The sequence below is a fragment of the Aethalodelphis obliquidens genome, unplaced genomic scaffold (assembly GCF_003676395.1).
Source record: "Aethalodelphis obliquidens isolate GAN/ISIS:26980383/991018 unplaced genomic scaffold, ASM367639v1 scaffold29, whole genome shotgun sequence".
In the NCBI taxonomy this organism is placed as follows: Eukaryota; Metazoa; Chordata; class Mammalia; order Artiodactyla; family Delphinidae; genus Aethalodelphis; species Aethalodelphis obliquidens.
In genome coordinates this window covers 12,881-37,594 of record NW_020837973.1, presented here as the reverse complement: position 1 = coordinate 37,594, position 24,714 = coordinate 12,881, and the positions used below count along the sequence as shown (strand labels likewise).

The window sequence follows — 24,714 nt, the reverse complement described above, 5'->3', positions numbered from 1 at the left end:
GAACTCTCAGGTTAACATAGAAACTTATCTTAAAATTAATATGATTAATAATGATCTCCAAGCCACATGCTTCGATGATACTTGGTAAATGAATAAAAAGTGCATTGAATTTACATTAACTAAAGTATTTTTATATTCACAGTTGTCAAGATAAGTTCATTTTCTCCGATGTCATACAGATGATCAAATTTTAATTTCTTAATTAAAAAATAAAAAGCAATATAAAGATGAAAATAGTAAGGCTGTCCCTAAATTTCATTTTATGCTTTTTAAATACTTATAAATATGCATCATATTAAAGAGTAACATTATTCATATGGCTTTTTCAGAAGATAAGCAGTTTGGAAGTGGGAAGGGTGATGACTTGTTAAAATGGAAGGAAAAAGAATATTAGAAGAAAGAAGACAAAACATTAGCTCAGAAAAGCTTTTCAAGACACGCCTTTGAAAGGGAGCAAGTGTTTTCAGATCCAACTTAATGCAGCTTGGTTGTGTGTGCTGCTTTTAATCTCCTGACAGGCAAATTTCTCTGCTTCTTCCCTATCAATAAACACCCTTTACATGTGCAAAAGGTACATAATCATGAAGGAAATACCCTCTAGGCAGACTACTGCGAACCAAGAATTAAATCGAGGATATCCATGGTCATTTCTCTACCACACTCAGTTAAAAGGCATTCAACGAGTTTAAGAAATCAAAGTGGCCCAGTGGTAGTTTTTCAAAAAGCCCTAATTCAATATGAATGGAGCAGTAGAAGGTGCTGATTAATAAAGGTCTTACTTTTTAAGATCTCGCCATGATCTCTGCAGCAGTTCACTGCAACACACCTGCAACGTGGCTGTCATTAGTTTTAACACTGCCTCAGAAACAACCTACAATAAAAATATCCTCCAAATAAGTAAACACATAAGAGATTCACTCAGCAGGGTCTGTCTGTGTTACTGGAACTGCTCCCGTACATCCTGAGATGACTACTCAGGAGGGGGACTCAGTCCCTTCGTACATAGACTGCAGCGAGAGTCCCCTGGGGCACCAGAGAGAAGCCTGCGGACAGTGGGGTCCATGCTCACTGGCAGGTTGAGAAGCCCTGGTTCTGGGACATAGGCCTTATTTCACCAATTATTTGGAACCAGGAAAAGGTGGAGCCAGAAGCCAAAGGGAGTAAGCGGAGCCAGTGCCCAAAGGACCAATGGAACAGAGGAAAATGGGACGGTTTCCCCAGTCATGTGTTTAAATGCTACCAAAACAATGGCTGAGACTACAATTTATTTTTATTTTTTAATAATACCCTGCTTTCTTTCAGAAAGAAAACAACAAATGCTCACTTGAAGGATGTCCGCTTAACCCCTGGATTAGTCTGAAATGCACAGAAGCATATCCTCCTCCTTTGCTTCTTTCACCAGTGTATTCCCCTGGATCTAAAATCCCTACGGCTCAGATGAGGTATTTTCCAGCTACCAGATTAAAACCCTGCCTGTGTCTTCTCCCTAGTCAAAAGTGAGCGGGCGGGCCTCACACGGGCCCCATCCCTGAGGAGGTACTCACACGGGCTCCATCCCCGAGGAGGTACTCACACGGGCTCCATCCCCGAGGAGGTACTCACACGGGCCTCCCGCTGCAGGTGCTGCAGGGCCCTCTTGGCTGGGATGAGGAAGTCCAGGAGGCAGCGCAGCCCGTCCCCACCGTAGAGCTTCTCGGCCACGCTGAGCAGCTGCCAGAGCACTGTGGCTGCCGTGGCCTCGAAAGGTGGGTAGAGGGCAGAGAGTGTGTTCTGTATGTAGGTGTCGAGGGATTCCAGGTCCTGAGGTGGAAGAGAGGTTTGCGAAATTTAATACATCTAATAAGACAGGTGCACTGGACACCTTCACAGGCTAGCACTGAGGTGTCCACTGTGAAGGCACCTGTTGTATGTCCGGGGACGTGAGTTATCTTTGTGAAACACAGGAGGTATGGGCGAATCCCCAGCACAGAGAAGAGTTCCTGTCGGGGAGGATCGGTTGGTCCTCACATTGTCACAGAGCAGAAGCATCTGAGGAAGTGCCCATGTCTGTAACGGGTACACCTGACACCTGTGCCCACGAGGGGAACCCTATCTAATGCCTGTGAGTGACGGCTGTCATTGTTATCACGGGAGGCACCACCAAGTTTGGTCTGACATAAGTTCCATCTCATCAAATTCTGAAACACGCACCTTAAATGATGCTTTTTAGGATCTTCCGTGGAGCGTGGGGAATTTCTCAGGGGCTTCCCCCTTCCCCAGCACTCCTGGCTCTGCATAGGGAATGGGGGGCCCTTGTGGGGAGGACAGAGCTGGTCCATATGCCATTTTATACTCAGAAAAGAAGTTCATCCTAGGAAATACATTTTACTTGTACTGATGATTTTTTTAAATTTAAATAGAAACCATTAGGGCATCCTGCATCATAATCCCAGAATTGTGCTCATTCAGTCATTCCAAAAACAGCTATCATTGGTATCTGATTTCCCCTTTAAATTTTGGTGCAACATGCTTTTATATAAAGACAGAGAGCTTTTAGTTTAAAAAATACTTAATTCTATTTTTAGATGTAACGTTTCCTGAGGAATGCCATAAGGTTTATTTGTTTGGAGAAGAAATGCAAGGCCATAAATAACAGTTAAAAGCCAAAGAGGTTAAAATTGCATAATTGATTTTTAAAGGAACAATGATTACTGTCTGAGACTCCTCTGAATGGCTAATCATACTTTCCCAAGGAAACTGAAAATAAAGCAGTGCATCCTCTAAGTCTGCAGTAAATGAGGACTCGAAGAGAAGCCATCTGTGCTGCCCGAGAGCCGAGAGCCGAGAGCCGGGAGCCAGGAGCCGGGAGCCGGGAGCTGGGACCCGGAGCCGGCAGCCAGGAGCCGAGGGCCGGGAGGCGGGAGGCGGGAGGCGGGAGGCGGGAGGCGGGAGCCGTGTGCTGCAGGGTCGGTTCAGAGGCTGGAAGCCCTCCACCTCCCGGTCAGCCTGGTGAGGCCCCCAGGCCCGCACAGGCCTTCCTGCCACGTCCTGCCCCCCGCCAGACAGGGCCACTCCCTTGTCAGTAGGAATTCTCTAAATACTGATTCTTCCCCAAAGTGCCACGTGCTCTGGCTTCCAAGAACTCAAATCACACCTGAGCCACAGACAAACGTCAGTCCAGGGACTGAACGGAGCTGGTCTGGAGTGGGGGCAGGCCTCAGCCTTCCCGGAAGTTACTAGAGATACAAACCGGCTGAAAGGAGGTGGGGTGCGGCCCGGAGCACAGTTTCTAAGGGCCTACTTTGAACTGAAATGCAAACTTCAGGCCCTCCCCGGGAGAGACGCTGCTCAGATGCCCAAACCCAGGCCCATTCCTCCCCCCGACCTGCGGGGCAGGTCCCGACTCCTCGGTCGCCCGTGGTCAGCAGGATATCGGCCCCCACCTCACCAGCTCACCTTCTGCAAACTGACCAGTGTCGGGGAGAAGGGAACGCTCCTTGAGATCCCACAGCCTTGGTCACCCACGGGGCAGCAACGGCCTCCCCGGCTGCTTCTCTGCCCTTCGGTTCCCGTGGTGACGGGGTCTGGGCCCGCACTCAGCCTGGGGGACACCCCTCCACCAGCCCCCATGCCCTGTGCGGTCCCCCCACTCGGAGCCTGGTCCTGGCAAGAGCTGCCCAAGGGGAGCTGCCTGCCGTCCGAGAGGCCACTTCCCAGGTTAGGTCAGTCGAGGAAGCCTCGGGAAAGCCAAGGGAGCGGCTCCTCCAGACTCTCCCGCGCTCGCGTGCCCGAGGGCGCTGCCTGCGCAGCCCTGTCCGACTGTCGCCGCTCTCTGGGAACTGCCGTGGGAGCCCCCTGCCACCCTGGTGACGGGGCTCACTCCTGTCCTTGGGAAGAGAGTTCTGATGCACCAGCCAGGTTACCTGACCGGAGGTGGACATCCAGGGCCTGCAGCCCAGAACAGACACGAACCACCCTGCAGCCTGAAGGGTGCCCCAGGCTGGCGTGCTCGGTATAGGCAAATGTTCCTACCTGCACACAAATTATAGCAGGCGGCAGCAGACATACAGGAGCCTGAGAGCAGAGAGGCAGGAACCATTACATTATAGCAAAACCACATTACCTTGAATACATTCAATTCTGCTTAAGAAAACAGCAAAGTATACAGTATGTTTCAGAAAGATTTCCATAAGAAATTCTTAAAAAGAGAACATTGTTTCAGTATCGTAAAGGGTGAAGTTCCATCATCTGGTACATCTGTCTGTTTAGCAACGTCTTCCGTGATGTTCGCTGGGCTGTGCGTGTGTGTGTGTCTGTGTGTGAGTGTGGGGTGTCTGTGTGTGTGTCTGTGCATGCGGGCGTCTATGTGTGTGCCTTTGTGGGGTGTCTCTGTGTGTGTGTACACCTAGGTAAGTAGGGAGCCAAGTGGGCAAATCCTTAAAATAGTCCCCAGGCCTCTGGATGCAGAGGCAGAGGAGGGAGAGTGGACACAGGGAGGGAGGATGTCCGTTGAGCATTTCTGTTTCCACCTGGCCCCGCTCTCCATACGGTACAACTCACCCATTCACCAAAACCTGGCAAACCAGCAAATCATCCCAAGTAGACAGGAAAGGGCTGACTTCTGAAACGACTCAGGATTCCCGTCTGAAGCAAATGCACATACGGACATGGCTGGCTTCAGAGCGTAGGACTATGCCTGTTTACTTGATCATAAGTCTAACCGTGCCTTAGACTGTGACAAGTGTGAACACACATTAGTGGGATGGCTGAGACAGCACTGGTGTGAAGACATTTGATTACCATTCCGCTGCACTGAGAATCCTGTGTTATCTGGCCGACAGCAGAACTGCTTTTTCCTTTTAACAACAGAAAATTTACATCTGGAGAAACATTGTAAAGCTTCACTCTTGACGAAGGATTTTTTTCCCCCCGCTAAGTTTAGTAAAATTGGGGTGACATGAGAGTGACTTCGTGGCAGTAAGCTCCTCCTGCCCTGCGCCTGCAGGAGAGGACGCAGTCTCGGTGCACAGGCCCGCCCCGTGACCCTCTAAGCTCGCGTGTGCTGCAGGAGGGGAGACAGAGGCTGGGGCCTAGTGGCGGCCGGTCGCAGGGACTCGGGAAAGATGCCCGCTGGAAACAACCTGCTTCTCCCTCCCGGGGGCAAGCAACAGGCAAATGTCACAGCAAACGGAGTTTCTTCTCACTTGGAGGCTTGTGCTGACTGAAGGATGCCAGCTGCACGGGCGAGGGACCAGCAGGGTGCCCGTCCAGGGGCCGGCTGGCTGCAGAGATGCAGCTGAGGCTGGTCCGCTGTGCGGTGCTCACGTTTCAATTCAAGTGCAGCGTCCCTGAGGATGAGTGAGGGTGTGAACCCAGGATGGAGCCGCAGGCCGTCTGCAGCCGTGGCAAGGCAGCGCACACGTCAGGAGAGGGTCTGCAGGGGCCACCCCAGGGAAGGCACCCAAGACGACAGAGTGCTGGATAGAGAGGGTCCCCAGCAGGTGGCGCACAGACCAAGTTCCGAGACCCTCGCCCACTATCCTGAACAGACATGCGCTGGCCTCTGACCCAGTGCAGCCCCTCACATCGCGATGGGGACAGAGAGTGCAAGGAAGTCAGAGGCATCGGCACAGCCACCTTGGGGACGCCTGCCCTGCGGCCACCCTGACGACCAAGGAGCCCAGATGCCCAATCTTGTGGGTGACCCCTTGACGTCTGGGTCATCACGCCCAGGGACAGTAGGGCGCGTCTAGGACACAGGACGCGGTCTTAGATGGGGTAAGGGGAAGACCGGGCAGCCAGTCCTGTCCACCCCCCTCAGCCAGGCTGGGGGGCTTCTCCAGGACACAGTCATGTCACCTCGCTCTGAAAATCCACAGTGTGCTGATGTCAGGGTGCAGAGAGCAAACAGAAAGTGGGCTGGGGCACCGTCCCAGAGGCACCATCCCTGGGTGGCTGGGTGGGGGGGAGGGCAGTGGTCACAAAGGGCCCCCTTCTCGTCTGGGAGTCGGCCCCTCCTGCATCCCCATGACCAGCCCCCAGCCACACCCCAGATGGCGCACAGCCTAGGATGAGACCATCGGAGCTGGGGTGCCTGTCAGCCAGGCACTTCCACCCCAGAAATTCACCACTGTGGCCTTTGCCTTGGCCAGATTTTATAAAGAAAACTCAGGCTGTAAGGGCGGCAGCAGGTACCCATCATGGGACACTGGAACCCTTCCGGCAGTCCGTCCGAGCAGGGGCCCCGGGGGTGGGAGGGGTGCCCACAGTGGGCCTCCCTGTGGCCCACTTTCCATCAATGGCCACTTTCTCAGCCCCATCGGCATGAATGAGGAGGCTGGCATGCAACCCACACTCCCCCGGAGGGCTGCTCTGGGCAGCCGACCTGGTTACAGCCACTCAGCTACTCTTAACAGAGGCCTCCTTCCTGCAAGGGCCCAGTGACGGCCCCCGGTGTCCTGTCCAGGGCCCCGATGGCCATCTCTGATTTCCTGTGTGCAGAGACCCAGAAACCACCTTTGAGTCAAAGGAAACCTGTCTAGGAAGCCTGGTCCCCTTGGCTGGGCTGGTGTGCTAGCCTGTCTATACCAGATCTGGCTGCATCCAGCCTGTCCACACCCGGCCCTGCTCTCCACTGGCCAGCGGCTGCGTGTTAGGGCTTCGTGGCCCTCCCGGCTGTGGAGGCTGAAGATGCTTCTAAGCCCAGACCTGTACAGGGAGGGAAGCGTGGGGAAGGGAAAGCGCCTGGCCTCTTGAGGCCCGCGCTCTAGGCTCCCGGAAGAGTTCGGAGGCCACCGAAAGCATCGTGCGCCCCAAATCCCGCTGGCCTAGCGTTAGAGGCCCTGGGCCTTGGTGAGCAGCCGCCTCCGGCACACGTCTAGCTCTCCTGACCCGCGTTCTAACGGAATTGGCACAGGAAGCCTCCGGGAGACTGTGGGTGCCAGCAGCTGGGGAGGGGGCTCCAGGGAGCCCTCGACTGCTGAGACCCTTTCTCTCTGAATTCCACAGCCCATCCAACAGCCACCTCTTAAACCTCAGTTATAACTGAGCCCAGGGTGGTGACTGTGCAGGAGGGGCATGGCTTCACTGCTCTCACTGCAGTGCCTGTCCTCCCTGAAGCCCAGGGACACTGGCCCACCTGGGACCCAGGTCTGATGCTACAGTCCCACCCAGAATTCTCAGGACCTGGGGGTGGCCTGGCTGAGCACTGGGCCTCGTGGTGACGTCTCATGCTGGTGACGGACACCACTGTGATCTGGCCAGAGGCGCCCTTCCCATACCAGGCTATGTCCTCAGGATGCCCACGGCTGGCCCAGCTCCTTCCCTCTGTCCACACCAACACAGCCAGCAAGCCCCTGCCCAGGGAAACTCTGCCCTTCACTAACTCACAGTCTGCAGGGGAGGGGATCCCCAAAACCTGACCCCAGGGAACGAGGCCAGATCCAGGGGCAGGACATGCAGGCGGGGGCACAGGGCAAGCAGACAGGCAAGCCCGGGGTCCAGGCTGGCCTTGCCACGGAAGCAGGGGGCAGCTGTGGGCGAGAAGTATTCCAGGGATCCCTTCTCTCTTCCTGCGATAGCCAGGTGCTATCCAGGAACCCACAGCAGGAGGACAGGATGCGGCGAGGGCCCGAGGGCCTGGGACGGGAGATGGGCAGCTGAGAGGGGCCAGGGCCCAAGTGCCTGGGACGGGAGATGGGCAGCTGAGAGGGGCCAGGGCCCGAGTGCCTGGGACGGGAGATGGGCAGCTGAGAGGGGGGGTTCAGCAGCATCCAGTGGGCCAAGGAGGGTGTCTGCGTGGGCTAGGTTCCCAGGAGGAAGTGTCCCGTGGACGCCAGGGCCTGTCCTCGTGGGCACACGCCCTCCTCCAGCAGTGAGAGAGGCTGAGGCTGGAGCTAACTTTACAGCTGCCGAGATTGATGATGAGCCCGTTGTGTTTAATTCCTACAACCTGAGAGAGGCAGGTCTGCGTCAGCACGTCCCAGTGGGCAGGCCCCAGAAAGCCGCATATTCCAGCCTGCTGCCTACAATCCGCACTGAGCAAATCTCAGAGCACGCCAAGCGGACAGGACTGCGCCCCGTACCTCGGCCTTCCCACATGCACACACACACGCACACATGCATACACGCCCACCTGCACACACGCATGCACCCATGAGAACTGTGCCCTGCACCTTCATCTCCTTCTCACGCACAATGCACACACGTGCACACACACCCTCGCCCCACTCCTGCCATGCACCTCCCTGGACTCTGTGTCTCACTTCTGCAGCCTTGTTTTCCATCAAGATCTGCTCTGGATCCAGCAGCGCGTGTAGCTGGCAGAGAAGAGGCATGAGAAAACACTCTCTAATTTGAAACTTTTAAAAATGCAGTGCTAAACATTCATTACATTAAACATTAAATACTGCCTACAGATTTCTCTATCAAACTAACAACAAAGGTATTAAATAAACATGCTAGTATCAAAAAACAACAACTCTTTGTATTTAGGCCTAAAGTGTTTTTAAAATCCCAAAAGGAAAATTTCAGTCTAAGGACCAGGACCTTCATCTGAAGAAATGAGGGGGCTGGACGTGGACCTGCCCCAGTGTCTCCACAGAGCAGCCTGTGTTTCCTCAGGTCACTGAAAATAATTAAGGAAGGAACCACCTTATGCTATTCCTAGCTCTTTCATATTCAAACAAGGGTCCTTAAATCTCATGGCAGTCAGCAGAGCCTCTAAGAGAGCCTGTTCTCTGAGCTGCGGTTGGCTCTCCAGCCCTCCCTGTCTTTTCTGATATTAATGACTTGCCGGTTTAGGGTCTTGAGTGAGCGTAAACCAGGGTTCCTACACCTGCGATTTCCTTCCTGAACTGGACCTTCCACAGCTATCTGTTAGAGCGCCCCAACGTTGCTAAGGTTACCGGCTGCAGAGGAAGCAGCGGGCCTAACAGAGATGGGGGTCTCTAGTTAAACCCCTTGCAGGTGTCAAGACAGATGCAAAAGGCGGTCGTTTCCAGTGAAATTCTGGCTCCTCTGAGCAGATGTCCAGGAGTTGGGTTCTAAGGGTTCAATGAACTATGAAGCCAGAGCAGGGTTTCATAACAAGGGGCAGGAATACCGCTAGGCCCGCGGGAAGCAGCCTCGGCAGCTCCTGCCACCTGGTCGACTCTCAGGTGCCGATGGGTCCCACAGTCAGAGATGCACATGGGAACCAGCTCTAGTGAGGCCCTTCATGTGACGATCCCGAGGTGGGGGGGCGAGGCGTCCATCCACGGGGGACTGGAGGTTTAGGACGGCCTTGCTGCAGCTGCCTCTAAGCGGAGGGCCTGGGGGAAGGGAGGTTTACAAGATCAACATTGGTGTGACCTGCCTGTCCTTGGCTGGGGAAGCAGGAGCTGGACCGCTCCATCCAGCCACCACCTTTGGGCCTTTCCTGGGCTGCGGCGGCAGCACCTGCCACCTGTGGGGTGAAGCTCCTCTCCCGGCCAGTGTCCCGGCCAGTGCTTCTTGGGCCCTGACCCTTGGGCCATTGTAGCTCACCTCACACCCTCCACAAATGCTTCTCGGCCTCCCTAATCCAGGCGAGCTCAGATCGCTCACTTAGCACTTAACTGTCTTCTCGTCCCGTGTCTCCAAAACCAGGGTCTGCTTTCAGCCAGTGCACCGTGTGGCCCACCCTGCCTGTTGATGGAGCGGAGTTACAGCCACAGCATCTTTAGAAGAGAAAGGCAGAGGAATGTTGGACCAAACGTTTATGACACAGAAGCTCGGACTCTAAGAGAGCTTAACTTACATGGAAAGATCCCTCTGGGGGGCAGTCAGTCTCCAGGATGCTGGACAGAGCAAATGTGTTCCACTAAGGTGCCGAGCTGGCAGAAAACAGGGCAAACCCTCTGTGGGGCTGTTGTTCAGGGACCCCTGCTTCCCCAGGGAGGACGGTGCGCCCTGCCCGCCCGCATCAGGCGTGGCCGCGTGGATGCCAGTTCTGGCAGAAGCTCTGCAAGCAGGCTCGTGCTCCACCTTGAACCTTCCACGAGCCGCGCAGCACCAGAGGGGGGCCATTCCATGATTTACCTGATCACAGATAGAGTCGATGTGATGATTCCTGGGACTCAGGGTCACTGGTGACCACAGCGTCCGGGGGACACCTCCCACGAGGGCGGGCAGGGCACACATCTCCACCGAGGGGCCCCCTGGACAGGTGTTCTGCAGTGCACCTGCAGGGACAGAGCTGTCTCCACAGTCCTGAGCTGGAGCTTCCTGGGTGACCGAGCCCCGAGAGGCGGGGCCGGGAGCAGAGCCTCATGAGGCATCGAGAAGCTCCCAAAGTCGGGGGCTGTGAAAATCTTGGGAGGGTCTTTCACACAGCATCCGTCAGACAATGATGGACGCACATGGGAAGCCCGATCACATGTTCACTTGGTCTTTACCCAGGACAGAAGCAGCTGTGAACACAAAGTCCCAGACCAAAGCCTGCCCTGGGCTCAGGAACCCATTGCACCAGCAGAGCCTGCCCTGGGCTCAGGAACCCATTGCACCAGCAGTGACCAGGGAGCGACCCCCTGCTTACTGTTCACCTGCTGATCCCACGGTGGTCAGTCCGACAGACATGGTCCTGCCCTCAGCACAGAGGGGAAACGGACCTCCCGGGGAAGCAAAGGAAGGAAGGGCCAGAGGGGGCTGGTGTGGAGGGGCCAAGGAAGAGGAGTCTGGCCAGGTGGTGGAGGGCATCCCCTGGCTGAGGCTAGGGCGTGTAAATGTCAGCCCTGGTCTATAGCAGCTGTGGCACAGCACAGAGTCCCCGAGATTTCTGCACTTCTGGTTTCTCCATTTGTAAAATGGAAAGGTTACGATGAATCTACTCCACCAATTATTCCACAAGGTAACAACGTATTTCATCTCGAAAGGACTTCAGAGCTTTTCATTTTTTAGTACAAAATGCAAACTGACAATGAAATGTTGGCTTTTAAGGCATTTTGGCTGAATTTAGCTCTTAGTTCATTTAGTTCTTTGAAGGTGTTCGATAAAAAGTGTGCAGAACTGCCATTAACCACCATCAGTCCAGATTGGTGTCCTCGTGATGAAATATGATTTCAGCTGGAAGTAAGAGTTTTGTTCATTCTAAACCAGAAAAGGTCACGTCAACTTAGAAAAATCTCCCGTAGTCTTCATTACAGCAAACCAAACTTTTCTACCCCGGGTCCTCCGTGGAGACCCAGTCCCAGCAGAGTGTGCGCGAGCTTCGGGGCCTGCAGACGAGTTTGGGCTGCTCGGCCAATGGACACCGTTTGCCTCTGCAGCCATATTTACAGTTCTTTCGGAGAAAAATTGATAGGAGCCATTCTTTCCTGCTTAATTTATCTGGAAAACCCTTTGTCAGGAAAGAAAAGTGCTCTTGAAATTTGTCAGCTCAATCAGACGTGTGGCTTCTCACGTCCAAAGATAAAAACTCATTTTCATCCCTCCAAGGTTTTGTTGTCCTTTTTTGTTCACATCACTGTTAAACTGAGCCAAAACAAAACACCTTCAAAAGCAGGTTCCCTTTTGCCTGAGTCCAGCTGCTTTGCGGGCGTCTGCCTGCCTGGCATCCTGTCTTCAGCCAGCACACCTGGCCTCCCTACGCCTTTCGCATGTTTCCAACAGAGAAAAAACTAATTCTAGACGACACTCAATGGATGACTGAAATTAATTTTTCTAAATTGTAGATCTGACAGCCGATTTCACCTAAATCACCAATTACATGGTTTTTTTTTTCTTTGCTTGCTTTTCTTTTTACACTTTTGATTACATTCCTACATAAATAAAGAAGCAGCAGGTACAGAGACGGGAAGTGGGAGTGTGATATTGTATGTTTGCACTACTAGGTTTAAAGTGTTACCTAACATCTTTCCAAAGCATCCTCTGAGTGGGGACCCCCGACCACAGCTGTGACACAGCAGCTGCGAGGAAAGTTGGGAACTAGTCTGACTGGGGTTCTTCAAACAAGGGTGCAGGAACCCTGGAAGAGTGCCCCTCAGGCTGGCCCTGCTCCTCGCCTGATGGCGCCCTAAGGTAGCTGCTACCGGCTCCTAACTTGATACTAACCACTGAGGCAGGACGCCCACAACGTCTGGGCTTTTCCACGTGGCTCCTGTGCTTTCTTAAAGGACCTCATGATTTAGCCTTAATCTTTAGTTTTGGTGGGACAGGTGAAGACTGCTGACACTGGGCTGAGGTTGTTTGGGAATTGGGGCTGGGCCTGGGCCTGCGCTGGAGCACCCTTGCTTTTTCCAGAAGGAAGGTGGGGTGAAAGCTTCAAGTCTGCAGACATTCTAGCAGGGAAAGCACTACAGGGACACCTCACGAGGCCATATTGGAGTGCAGGAATGTAGAGGTAAGTGACAGCACGTTTAAGCAAAATTTAAGGTATTTTAAGGGAAATGCAAACTCTATATGCATGATTAGAAGAACAAAACAGATATTCTAATAAGAAACCCGCACTGTGTGTACTTGCAATGCTAAACGGTGCTTTTCATGCACCCTCCCTGCCACCAAACTGCCCCAAGAAAGTGACCACAAAGCATAATGGTCCCAGGCACAGACAGGCAGGGCATGTGTGGCTCCTGCCATGTGAATGGGCCCTGGGTTTCCTGAGAAAGGGACCTGAGAGGGACAGAGAAGGACTTGTCACAAAACTGGGAGGGATGTCGACTCTGAAGATGAAGCTAACCCTGGAGCCCCAAACCACACTCTGAAAGGGCCTGGCAGGCGCTTCCAACTCCTGGAATTACACAACAGCGGGAGCCCTGGGGGCAAACACAGGAGAGAGGGGGTGGTGCTGGTGGTGCAAACTAGAAGCTCCCAGTGGCGGCCAGGCTCAGAGTGCGAGGAGTCTGACGGGCAGAGCCGGACAAGTGCCGGCTGGTGGCTCTGCTGGGGGCCACGTAGGCAGCATGTCTGCACAGCCTGGCTCTCGGGCGCTCACTGGGAGTCACACACCTGGTCCACAAGGGAGGTGGGCAAACACCTGTGCATGAGCACTCCTCACCCACGGAGAAGAACGACCCCAGGAGGTGGAGATACCCCAAGCCACAGACCGGCAACCAGGGCAGGGTTTCCCACACAGTTTGGGTTTTCACCTGTGGTCAAGGCAACAGCTCTCTCTTTCTCCTCAAAGTGTTCGAATTTGGACAATAAATGATATGGCTAGTCTGCTTATAACATGTGGGTTTCCTTGAGCCCATAAGGGGATAGCTCTCAGCTCAAGTCCCAAAGTTTAACCCTGAATTTGATTGCTACTATAAATGGGTATACCACACTGAACAAAAGGAGGGAGGGAGTGAGTGTGGAGGTGAGTGTGGAGGTGAGGGAGGAGGTGAGCATGGAGGTGAGGGTGGAGGTGAGTGTGGAGGTGAGCGTAGAGGTGAGGGTGGAGGTGAGTGTGGAGGTGAGAGTGGAGGTAAGGGAGGGTGGAGGTGAGGGAGGGTGGAGGTGAGGGTGGAGGTGAGTGTGGAGGTGAGGGTGGAGGTGAGGGAGGGTGGAGGTGAGTGTGGAGGTGAGGGAGGGTGGGGGTGAGCGTGGAGGGGAGGGAGGGTGGAGGTGAGGGAGGGTGGAGGTGAGTGTGGAGGTGAAGGAGGGTGGAGGTGAGGGTGGAGGTGAGGGAGGGTGGAGGTGAGGGTGGAGGTGAGGGAGGGTGGAGGTGAGCATGGAGGTGAGTGTGGAGGTGAGGGAGGGTGGAGGTGGGGGTGGAGGTGAGTGAGGGTGGAGATGAGTGAGGAGTGGTTTTTTTTGTTTTAGTTTCCATTTATAATTCTGTTTTAAGCCGATTCAGGATATGTTGAACCTCACTTTATGAAGACTCTGTGCTGGGTCCGCCCATGTATTCAATGGCTCAGGAATTTGATGAGACACTAGTAAATATTTGACATCTGTGCCCTCAGAGGACAGTGTTTCAGTAGCAGAAGGCCTGACCCGGGTTACTGAATCCTCACAAGGACTGGCGGCAATTCTGCAAATAATGGCAGTAAATCCAGAGTGAGGTGGGAACGTAGCGCAGGGGTGTGTGTACTCGAGCAAGTCGCAGGGGTGTGAAAATAACACCCCTGCGTGCAAGGAAACCGGAGAAACAGTGTGTGAGGTTGGGACCCGCACCCGGGTCTCTGATCAGTGCTCTGCAGAAGCCCCTCTCCTCCCAGAGCGGGACCGCTGCTCTCCCCCCTCACTTGCTACGTTTTACTGACCGTGTTTGAATTCAAGAGGCAAAACACATGGGCCCTGAAATATGTCACTCTGTGAACTAAGGGGGAAGGAAAAGGGAGAATGGAGATCAGTGGAACCCTACTCACGCAGGGCTGGGCCTGGCAGGGATGATGCACTTCGGCAGGAAGAGCGAGAGGTGTCAGTCTCCACCCAGCAGCTTGCTGTAAGTGTATGAGGTTGGGGGTTAACAGAAGACCCCTGACGCCGTCACAGAGCGGTGACACCCAGGTCTGTCCTAGACCAGCCGGAGCAGGGTCCAGGGAGGAAGTTGTGCCGCCACTCGGAATGGGAGGTGCAAGACTCAGGAGGCCTTTACCAGATTTGTTCCTAACAACCACCCCTCCAGGACTGCAAAGGGAAAAGCCACGTGCAACAACACCACCTGGGCAGCGCTCGAAGGCTGTGAGCACCTAGGAGATCTAAGCCAGCAGTGAAGAGGCTGCTGTCCTAGTATGATTCCTGTGCACAGAGGTAAGTGGGCCAGAGGCCAGTGGGTGCACAGGCTGCACAGAGCTCAGGCGTCCTGAGGATCTAGGGCCCAGGGAAGAACTAAGAGCGCTGCCCCTGTAAGGCGAGGGGCAGGAGACGCGGGGAGGGGTTGGCCACTGCCAGCACCCCATGCAGCCTGCCCGAGACCCCCAAACTCATGGTGGTTGTGAACCATTTGGAGTGTGGTTGGAAGGCATCTGTTTCCTCTAGCTGGGAAGAGTGTGATGGATCTAGATGGGGTGACAGGAGGGACAAAATATTAACTGATGTGAAAGCACGGAAGACAAAGCTTACGGGAATATTGAAATAACATCTGTACTTTTTGGCAGCGTGAAATTGGCTAATAAAAGCATCTATGAGTGCTGGCATTTCAGGATTTGAGAGGTGGGCCCTCGTTTGCCTAAGCACCATTGAAGGGGCTGCCGAAACCCACTGCAGGGTCCAGGTGCCTCTCTCCAACTGTCGCTCCAGCCTGGACCAGGTGCTCTGCTTCCTCTCCCCTTGTGGTTTGAGCAGAAATCCCACAGGAAGCACAGCGTCAGGGGACACTTCCTCCCAGGCCCGGTCCTGATGTGCTAACCCTGTGTTTCTGCTCCTTCCTCACTCCTTACCTGTGGTCTTTCTCATGATACACTGGTCACAGAGGCACCACTCTCCTGGATCACTAAATATTTTCCACTCTCAACACCAAAGTGCATTTACGGAGTACCTACTGTGTGCTAAGCACCCTGAAGGATACAAAGATCAATGTCCTGAGCTGATAGCCTAGTAGCCGGTGTATCACAAGAAGGTGAAAACTATAGTACTGAGGCGGGTATTATCACAGGAGAGGACGCAAGCACCTCCTGGATGCTTGATTGTACCCCAAAGACAACATGATGGGAACGTGTGAACTCTGGTACGTGTCAGACACTGCTTAAGCATTTTATATGGATTAACCTCATCACACTCCTTCCCCAAATGGCTTTTTACCCAGTAGCTACATTTTGAAGTCTTAAACTTCTGCAGATTTCCTAGTAATTTTATATTTTGGCCTTTGACACAAACTTGTTTCTTAAAGAGGTTACTTCTTATTTCAAAACATACATTCTTAAGAATTAATCTTCTACAATATAATGAAATTTTAAAGCAGAGTTATAAAATTCGTTCCAAATTCTCAGCAAAATTCTAGGAAACCATATCTAACAGCATATTACAAGGATTATTGACCATGACCAAGTGGGATTTAGTCCAGGAATGCAAGGGTGGTTCAACAATCAGTCAATATAATACTCCACATGAACAGAATGAAGAAAAAGCCCCTATGATCATCTCTAATGATGCTGAAAAAGCATTTGACAAACCCTAACACTTTCCCGATAAAAACACCCAGAAAACTAGGAATAGAAAGGCTCTTCTTCAACATGATAAAAAGGCACTTATCAGTGCCCACAGCTAATTTCATACTCAACAGTGAAAGACCAAAAGGCTTTCCTCTAACAACAGGAACTAAGCAAGGATGCCCACTTTCTCCACTGCTATGCAACACTGCCCTGGAAGTTCTAGCCAGAGCAATTAGGCAAGAAAAAAATTAATGGCAAATTAATTTAGAAATGAAGAAGTAAAACTATCTCTATTTGCAGATGACATGATCTTATATACAGAAAATCACAAAGAATCTACAAATAAAGCTACTAGAGCTAATAAGTAGATTCAGCAAAGTTGCAGGGTATGAGATACAAAATCAACATGCAAAAATCAGTTGTGCTTCTCTACACCAGCAATGAAGAATCCAAAAAGGAAATGAAGAAAACAATTCCATTCTATAATAGCATCTAAAAAGAATAAAATACTGAAGAATACATTTAACCCAAGAGATGAAAGACTTGTACACTGAAAACTCCAAAGCATTACTGAGAGAAATTAAAGAAACCTAATTAAATGGAAAAACATTCCTGGTTCATGGATTGGAAGGCTTAACACTGTTAAGATGTCAATACCATTCAAAGTGATCTACAAATTCAATGCCATTTCTATCAAACTTTCAATTGCTTTTTTTCTAGAAATGGGAAAAAAAATCTTCAAATTAATATGGAATTTCAAGGGGTCCTGAGTAGTTAAAGGAATATTGAAAAAGAAGGACAAATTTGGAGGACTCACACTTCCTGCTTTCAAAACCTGCTACGAAGCTACAGTAATCAAAATAGTGTGGTTTTGGCATAAAGACAGACACATAGACCAATGGAATAGAACTGAGGGTCAGAAATAAACCCCCCAAACTACAGCCAACTGACTTTCAACCAGGGTTCCAAGACTATTCAATTGGGAAAAAATAAGTTCTTCAAAAAATGGTGATGGGGCTTCCCTGGTGGCACAGATGGTTGAGAGTCCGCCTGCCGATGCAGGGGACACGGGTTCGTGCCCCGGTCCGGGAAAATCCCACATGCCGCGGAGCGGCTGGGCCCGTGAGCCATGGCCGCTGAGCCTGCGCATCCGGAGCCTGTGCTCCGCAACGGGAGAGGCCACAACTGTGAGAGGCCCGCGTACCAGAAAAAAAAAAAAAATGGTGATGGGAAAAGTGGATATCCATATACAAAATAATTAAGTTGGACCCCTATCTCACACCACACACAAAAATCAACTAGAAATGAGTCAACGACCTAAATGTAAGCACTGAAGCTACAAAATTCTTAGAAGAAAACATAGGGATAAATCTTCATGACCTTGTATGTGGCATGACCTTGTATGTTTTCTTAGATACGACACCACAAGCATGAACAACGAAAGAAAAAATATATAAATTAAATTTTATCCAAATTTAAAACTTTTGTGCATCAAAAGATACTATCAAGAAAGTAAAAGGATAGCCAACAGATGGGAGAAAATATTTGCAAATCATATATCTGTTAAGAGTCTAGTGTCCAGAGTAAAGAACTCTTAGAACTCAACAATAAAAAGACAAACAACTTAATTTAAAATGGGCAAAGAACTTGAATAGACATTTCTCCAAAGAAGATATGCAGATGGTCAACAAGCACATGAAAATAAGTTTAACATCAGTAGTCATTAGGGAAATGCAAACCAGAACTACAATATCACTTCATACCCACGAGGGTGACTATAAAACTGGAAAATAAAAAGTCTTGGTGAAGCGGTGGAGAAACTGGAACCCTCATACATTGCTGGGAAAATGTAAAATGATTAGGCTGCTGTGAAAAAAAAATCTGGTGGTTCATCAAAAAGTTAAACATAGTTGGGGACTTCCCTGGTGGTCCAGTGGTTAGGACTCTGAGCTTCCACTGCAGGGGGCATGGGTTTGACCCTGGTCGGGGAACTAAGGTCCCACATGCCACGCGGCAAGGCCAAAAAAAAGAGTTAAACATAGAATTACCATATGACCCTGAAGGTATATACCCAATAAATGAAATAAATGAAAATATATGTACACACAAAAACTTGTAAAGACATAATCATAGCAGCATTATTCATAAAACCTAAAAGATGGAAACAGTCCAATGTCCATCAACAGATAAATGGATAAACCAAATTTATGGTCCATCCATACAATGGAATATTAATTTTTTTTAACTTTTAAAAAAATATTTATTTTGGCCGCGCCAGGTCTTAATTGTGGCATGTGAACTCTTAGTTGCCGCGTCCATGTGGGATCTAGTTCCCCGACCAGGGATCAAATCTGGGCCCCCTGCATTGGGAGTGTGGAGTCTTACCCACTGTGCCACCAGGGAAGTCCCCTACAATGGAATATTATTCAGCCATAAAAGGAATGAAGTTCTGATAATGATACAACATGGATGAAACTTGAGGACATTACGTTCAGTGCAGTAAACCAATCATAAAAAGACAGATACCGTATAATTCCACTTACACTCAGTGGTACTTAGTGTAGTCACAATCATAAGGACAGAAAGTAGAATGGTGCTTGCCAGGCTCTGGGGGCAGGGCGGAGTCAGGAGTTACTGTTCAATAGGTGTAGAGTTTCAGATTTACAAGACCAGGGAGTCATGGGAATGGACGGCGGTGATGGTGCACAACAATGTGAATGTATGTAATACCACTGAACTAAAAAATGGTTAAAATGGTAAATTTCATGCTATATGTATTTTAACACACAAAAAAGTCACATATTTTATGATTCCACTTATATGGAATATTCAGAGTAGACAAATCCATAGAGACAGAGAGCACATTAGTGGTTCCAGGGGCTGAGCAGAGGGTGGAATGGGAGAAGCTGCCTAAGGGGTGTGGGGTTTTGCTTTGGGCTGTAGGAATGTTCTGGAACTAGACAGAGGTGGTGGTTGCACAGCATTGTGAATGTACTAAATGCCACCAGATTGTTTGATTTAAAATGGCTACATTTGTGTCATGTGAATTTCACCTCAGCTGTTTTTTAAAGAATTAGTTCTGGTACCTTCCAGTAATTGTGATGGTAGTTTCCTTCTCACATGTGGCTTTTGTTGCTCTGTCCCCCCAACAACCCTTCCACATGCTCCTCCTATTTAAACATGTGCTTTCGGGGGAGCTTATACTGGGCTTTGAGGCTCGTCTGCTCGGTTCACATCGCCGTGATTCTCTGGGTTGCCGTCTCTGGACGGGCGAGAATCAGTTTGAGAACCAAACGCTCATTCCTTACCCAGCGTGGTACTCTGGGCTGCCTAAATGCTTCTTCCAGTTACCTTTTCTTTAGTCTCTTTGAATAATCCATAGGGAAAGCTCTGGGACCCTTGAACTCAAGTGGAGCTCATGACCTATTGATCTGGGCACTTTCACAAAGCATTTCTTTAAAAAATTCAGAAATACATTGTTAAAATAGCACATAATTGTAGTTGTAACTCCTCTTCCCTGGTGATATCTTTGAGCATCAACATACCTTGAAGATAACGTCAATGAATATTTTTCCTTAAGTGATTCAAGGAAATATTATAACTCAATCGTTTTTCTCTTATTTGTATGAAAATCTCTCTTCCTCTCTACCACAGTCACAGAATAGCCAACATTTACTGAGCACTTACTGTATGCCAGACAGTATCCTAAAAACATTGTAATACTATTATCTTCCCCATTCTAAAGATGGTGAGGTTGAGGGGCTTACCTGCCCACCCACTCAGTGGGGGAACCAGAACTGAACCCAAGCCACTATGGCCACATAGCCTGCATCCCTAACCACCAAGCCCACTGCTTCCATCCACACTGCCCTGTGTCTCATTCTAGCCAGAGACAGAGCCCAAGAGCTCTCAGAAACTCTTTCCAACCTCTTCACTCTCCGGGCAAGGCCACCTGATGGCCCGCAGCTAATTCCAAACCACCTGACGATGAAGGGAAGGGTCAGCCTTTTCCATTCACTGAAAATTCATTCAGGCATTTCTTCTCTTCTGCACCATGCACTATCATCTCCACCTCAAAAACTACATGCAAAGTTCATTCATTATGTCACACCAGGTATTGCCAAGCTGTTCTCTGTAATTGCCTTGAACCTGCTTTACTAGATTGCACTCAGGCAAGTAAAGCTTCCCAGAATCAGCTATAACCTGGCTGCTCCCTCTGAGGCCGTTACTTTATTCTTAAAAATCTCAGGAATCGTGTTAGCTCAGGTCACCGGGCAAGCCCTGCATCTGTGTAGCCCCGTGAGGTTGCGACTGGGCGGGGGAGTGACAGTGAGCTTCAGAGGAGGGGATACAGTTGCCACCTTGTGACAAATACTTGTTGAGCACCTACTGTGTGCCATGCACTACTCCAGGCACCAGGGAAATACGGGGAATGAAATAAAGCCGGTGCTGCCTGGGGAAGCAGGCTACTGAGGGTAGTCAGGATAGGGTGATGTCAGTTCAAATCATTGTGGGGCGGGGGCTGTGGAGGGGGCTGCGGCAGCATGACCCAGGGGAGCTTTCTGAGGCTAACGCGTACCAGGGTTGGGGGTCCCACGTTGGGGGGCTGCAGGCAGGTGAGACTTTGCCAGGGGAGGTGCACATACTCATTACCTGGCAGACTTGCACAGTTTTAGTGCAGAACTTCAAATTAATTCCTGTCCCAAACTGTTGTTGGCATTAGATTTAATCCCTATCCTAGGTCTCAGAAACATAAGTAGTTTTAAAGTCATATAAAATAAACTCACCACAAAGTGAGTTTTCCACAACCTGATTTTCTCACTTTTGGGGAAAGTTCTGTAAGGTTGCACACTTGTCTAAAAGTATCTGAAAGCTCTATCTTTGAGAGTTTGGGCCCAGGTGTGAACTGAGACACCTGGAAAGTTGTCCCAGATATCAGGACAGAGACAGCCTTCAACTCAGGAACATTCAGCTCGGTGATGACCTGGGTTTCCTTTCAAGAAGCATCAACTCATCCACTTTAAAATTAGATGCTATGGTGCTCCAAGAGGTGGGTGGCCACAGGTTATCCTGTAAGTGAACAGACTGAAACTCCAAGAGGCTGAACCACTGGCCCAAAGACTGACAGATAACAGCGGGTGGATGTGGGTGCACATTAAATCCAACACCCCAGGCCTGTTCTCTGGGCACCAGGTGGAGGTCCAGAGCCTCTTCTCCACTCCCAAGGCACCTGCCCTCCTTGACCCCCTTGTAGGGTAAATGGCAATTGTGGGATGCCTTCTGCTCACAGGATCCCAGATTCCCAAGGCTTCTCAGGACCAACAGGTTCAGGGCAGGACTTGCCACCTTGCAGCCCACCCCTCTGTCCCACCACCCTCCTGACCCCTTCGGAAGTGTGCTGGGCTCTTAGGTCAGACCAACTGTCTCTCTGGGATCATTTTTCTTGGCTGGACCAGTGAGCACTGGCCGCTGCACACCTGCTGAGTGCCAGGCCCTGTAAGGGGCAGAGAGATGCAGGTAAAGAAGCTGCAATCCCGAGGGCACCTCCCATGGCGAGCAGGGCACAGAAGCCCTGTTCTGACAGGGCAGGAGGATCAATACAGAGCAGAGGCACCACTGCCCCTGGCACAGCCGTGTGGAGAGGAAAGCCACCGCTTCCAGGCTGCTTCCTGGCTGGGAGCCACAGGTCAAGTGCGGAAGCCTGGCTTTCCACCATTTGTAGAATGGGTACCCTGTCCTGGAGGATGGCTGTTAGGGCTGGGTGGCTCTAAGTGACTTGATTTTTGTTCAAGCACAAAGAGAGGACACAGTAGTTCTGTTTGGAAGGAGGGAGGCATGGGAACTGGGCTTGAATGATTCTCATTAAAAAAATGCCTTGATCTGGGAGTCTGGGGTCTCCTGTGTTTGCCTGGATGATACAACCTGTGAACACACATCTCAGAGTCTCGGGGCAAATTCAGGCCGACTTTCTTTCCTTAGACCAGCATTTTTGGGATGCTTTACAAGTAATAAAGTATTCAGGTGAGACCACCACCAAGCTCATGAACTACAGACACAAAGGTCCACATTTCACAAAGGCGATTTCAGACTAGACCTACACGGGGCCCCTCTAACGGGATAAAACCACAGGTCACCTGCACCCAAGCCCCCAGTCCACTGGAAAGGTCAGGGCTCTGTTCTCTGTGGCCCACCTGGGCAAGTCCACTTGTGATCCCAACCCAGACCACTGCTCCTGTTTGCAGACTGGATGCCAAACTATGAGATCAAAACGGGGCATCTCCTCAGAAGCAGAAGTGGGTGCATTGTCTCCGTGGGGGATGCCCAGCCCTCCAGTACAGGGATGTGGCTCCACTAGGAATGCAAACGTCTTCGAGTTTGAAGGTGTCCACTGAGAGCAAACGGTGGCCTCCGAAGTTCCTCCTGATGCAGAGAGCCTGGGAGCTGGAGGGTTAGGGTCAGGAAGCCAAACCTCACTTCTGTCCACTTTGAAATCTCTTTTCAGGACGCTGAAGCCGACTTGATGCTCAGTTGTTAATTATGCAGTTTCAGCTACCTTCAACTTATTTTTTAAATTATGTGTTTTAAGTCTTAATTAGACACCTGAAAGTACCAGCTAAACTTTTAAAGTGAAAATGCTGTTGGGTAACAGGAGTAGAGTGTAATTACTGTACCAAAACACTCTGTAATCTAGTTCACAGGAAAAAGGGAAAGACAGACCCGACGCACTTTTTGCAGTTCACAGGAAGAAATACAAGACAGCTTCCACCACACTATTCTAGACCTGAAATCACTGTCTTCTTTACTAGGCAATGTTCATTATTTAAATCGACTGCCTTTCCAATATAAGTCTATCCTGGATTTTTAAAGTAAAAGTTCTTTGTCTTCGTGCACAAAGTTCATTGGTTTGTCCCACCAGTTTTGAGGTAATGAATAACTCAGGAACATTCTCATTGTTGGCGACAACTTCACAAGCGTCTTTTTGTCCTAGCCCCCTCCCCTGCACTCCCTTCACACCCCAGGAATGCAAATCTGTCTTGAAAAGCATACTTCTCTCATAAATATTCACGAGGTTAAGGGAAAAGTTTGCTAACCCTTCATTTAAGTGACCGGAAAAAGTGAAAGCTCCCTCCCGCCGCCGCAGCCGCGGCCTCAGGACCCTCCCCACAGCCGCCGGCCGTCCCCTACCTTGTTCCCCGAGCCCCGGTCGCCCCGGCCGAGCGCCGCGCTGAGGGCCATGGTGGCGCCGCCTTTGTCCCGGCCGCGGGGAGGACTGCGCTCGGAAGGCCCGCCCGCGGGGCGTGGGAAGGGCGGCGGGCTAGGGGCGGGCCCTCCCGGCCGCGCCCCCTGCCCGCCTCACAGGTGGGGCGGGGGCGGGGCCTAGGGCCTCGGGGGACGGGGAGGGGCGCCTCTCCCCCAGGGGCTCCGGCACGAAAGTGGGAGGGGGTCCCACCCCTGGGGCTACGGGGCGGGAAGAGGCGGACCCTCCCGGCAGCGCCCCCTGCCCGCCTCACCCGTGGGGCGGAGGGGCGGGACCCGGGACCGCGGCAGGGGCGGGGGGAAGGGGCCTTTCACCCCCAGGGGCTCCGGGGCGAAGGCTGGGGCGGGTTTCATCCCCGGGGACTCCGAGGTAGGAGGGGTCGTCTCTCCCCTGGGGGCTCCGGGGAGAAGGTTGGAGGGGGGTCTCACTCCCGGGGGCTCCGGGACTGGGTGTTGGAGGGGGTCTCATCCCCGGAGGCTGCTGGGCGAGGCAGGTTGGGGGCGTCTCAGCCCGGGGGTGTGGGCGGCCTTGTAGGTGCCTCGGGCCGCACCCTCACCTGGGAGAAGACCCCGCAGGGGCGGAAGGCTGGGGGCGAGCTCCTCCCTCCCCGAGCAGGGGCGGGGGCGGAATTCTTTGTGACTTTTATTCTCGCAGAGCCTGGGGACCTACCATTTTGTTCGCAGACCAGTGGCAGTGGCGCTGCACCCGGTTTCCGTGGGTGTAGACAGACTGGACTCTGATTTCTGCTGGTGAACGCTATCGGATTTTGATTTCCCCCAGTGTAGATAGATTCACACCTGACATGCAACGGTGTAGACAGACTAGTGAAGATAACTGGACCCTGATTTCCACTGGTGTAGGTGGAGCGGACCGATTTCCGCCGGTGTGGAAGGACCGGCCTTCTCTTCCCGCCAAGCGAGCTCCCTGGCTTATGGGACGCTCTCTGCCGGGTAAACAGAACTCGTGAGCCTCTGGGCCTCAGCGAGAGGCCACGTTCCCCTCCTTGGGGAGTCGGGCGCGCGGACAGTTGAACAGGCTCTCACTGGCTTTGCAACTGGAATGCCTGGGTTTCTGGAGAACCTACAGAAACAAAGTACCCCCACCTCCAGCCCCAGCCCGGGGAGACAGACGCCTTCCCTGTAGCTAGGCGACTGTAGGGCTCTGGCTTGAGGAGCACTTGCTGTGTGCTGGGGATGCAGCCGGGTTCTGAGAGGAACCCGTCCCCTCGGCGGGGGGGCGTGTCTCCCCACGCTTGTCCTGTACTGTGTCCCGACTAGAAACAGGGACACTGACTCAGTGCCCCCACTGCGGACAAACGCCCTCATTTAGAGATAAAGTTCAGTTGTGCTGGAGCTGCATGGCTTCAGGTACAGAGTGAAAGAAGCTGAGGGCGGCGGGATGAGTTCTGCCCCCTCACCCAGTACTGGTTCTTTGAATTCCTCT

General features: G+C 51.7%; 1 protein-coding gene across 1 annotated transcript in view; it reads right to left on the bottom strand.

Annotated features, from left to right (window-relative positions):
• Nucleotides 1-23,271, bottom strand: part of PLEKHG4B (pleckstrin homology and RhoGEF domain containing G4B) — a 65,200-nt gene extending 41,929 nt beyond the window's left edge. The window contains 2 exon segments of the mRNA XM_027125365.1: nt 1,603-1,800; nt 23,199-23,271. Of these exon segments, the coding sequence (XP_026981166.1) occupies nt 1,603-1,800; nt 23,199-23,249 (249 nt within the window). The 5' untranslated portion in view covers nt 23,250-23,271.
• Nucleotides 23,272-24,714: the final 1,443 nt, after the last annotated feature.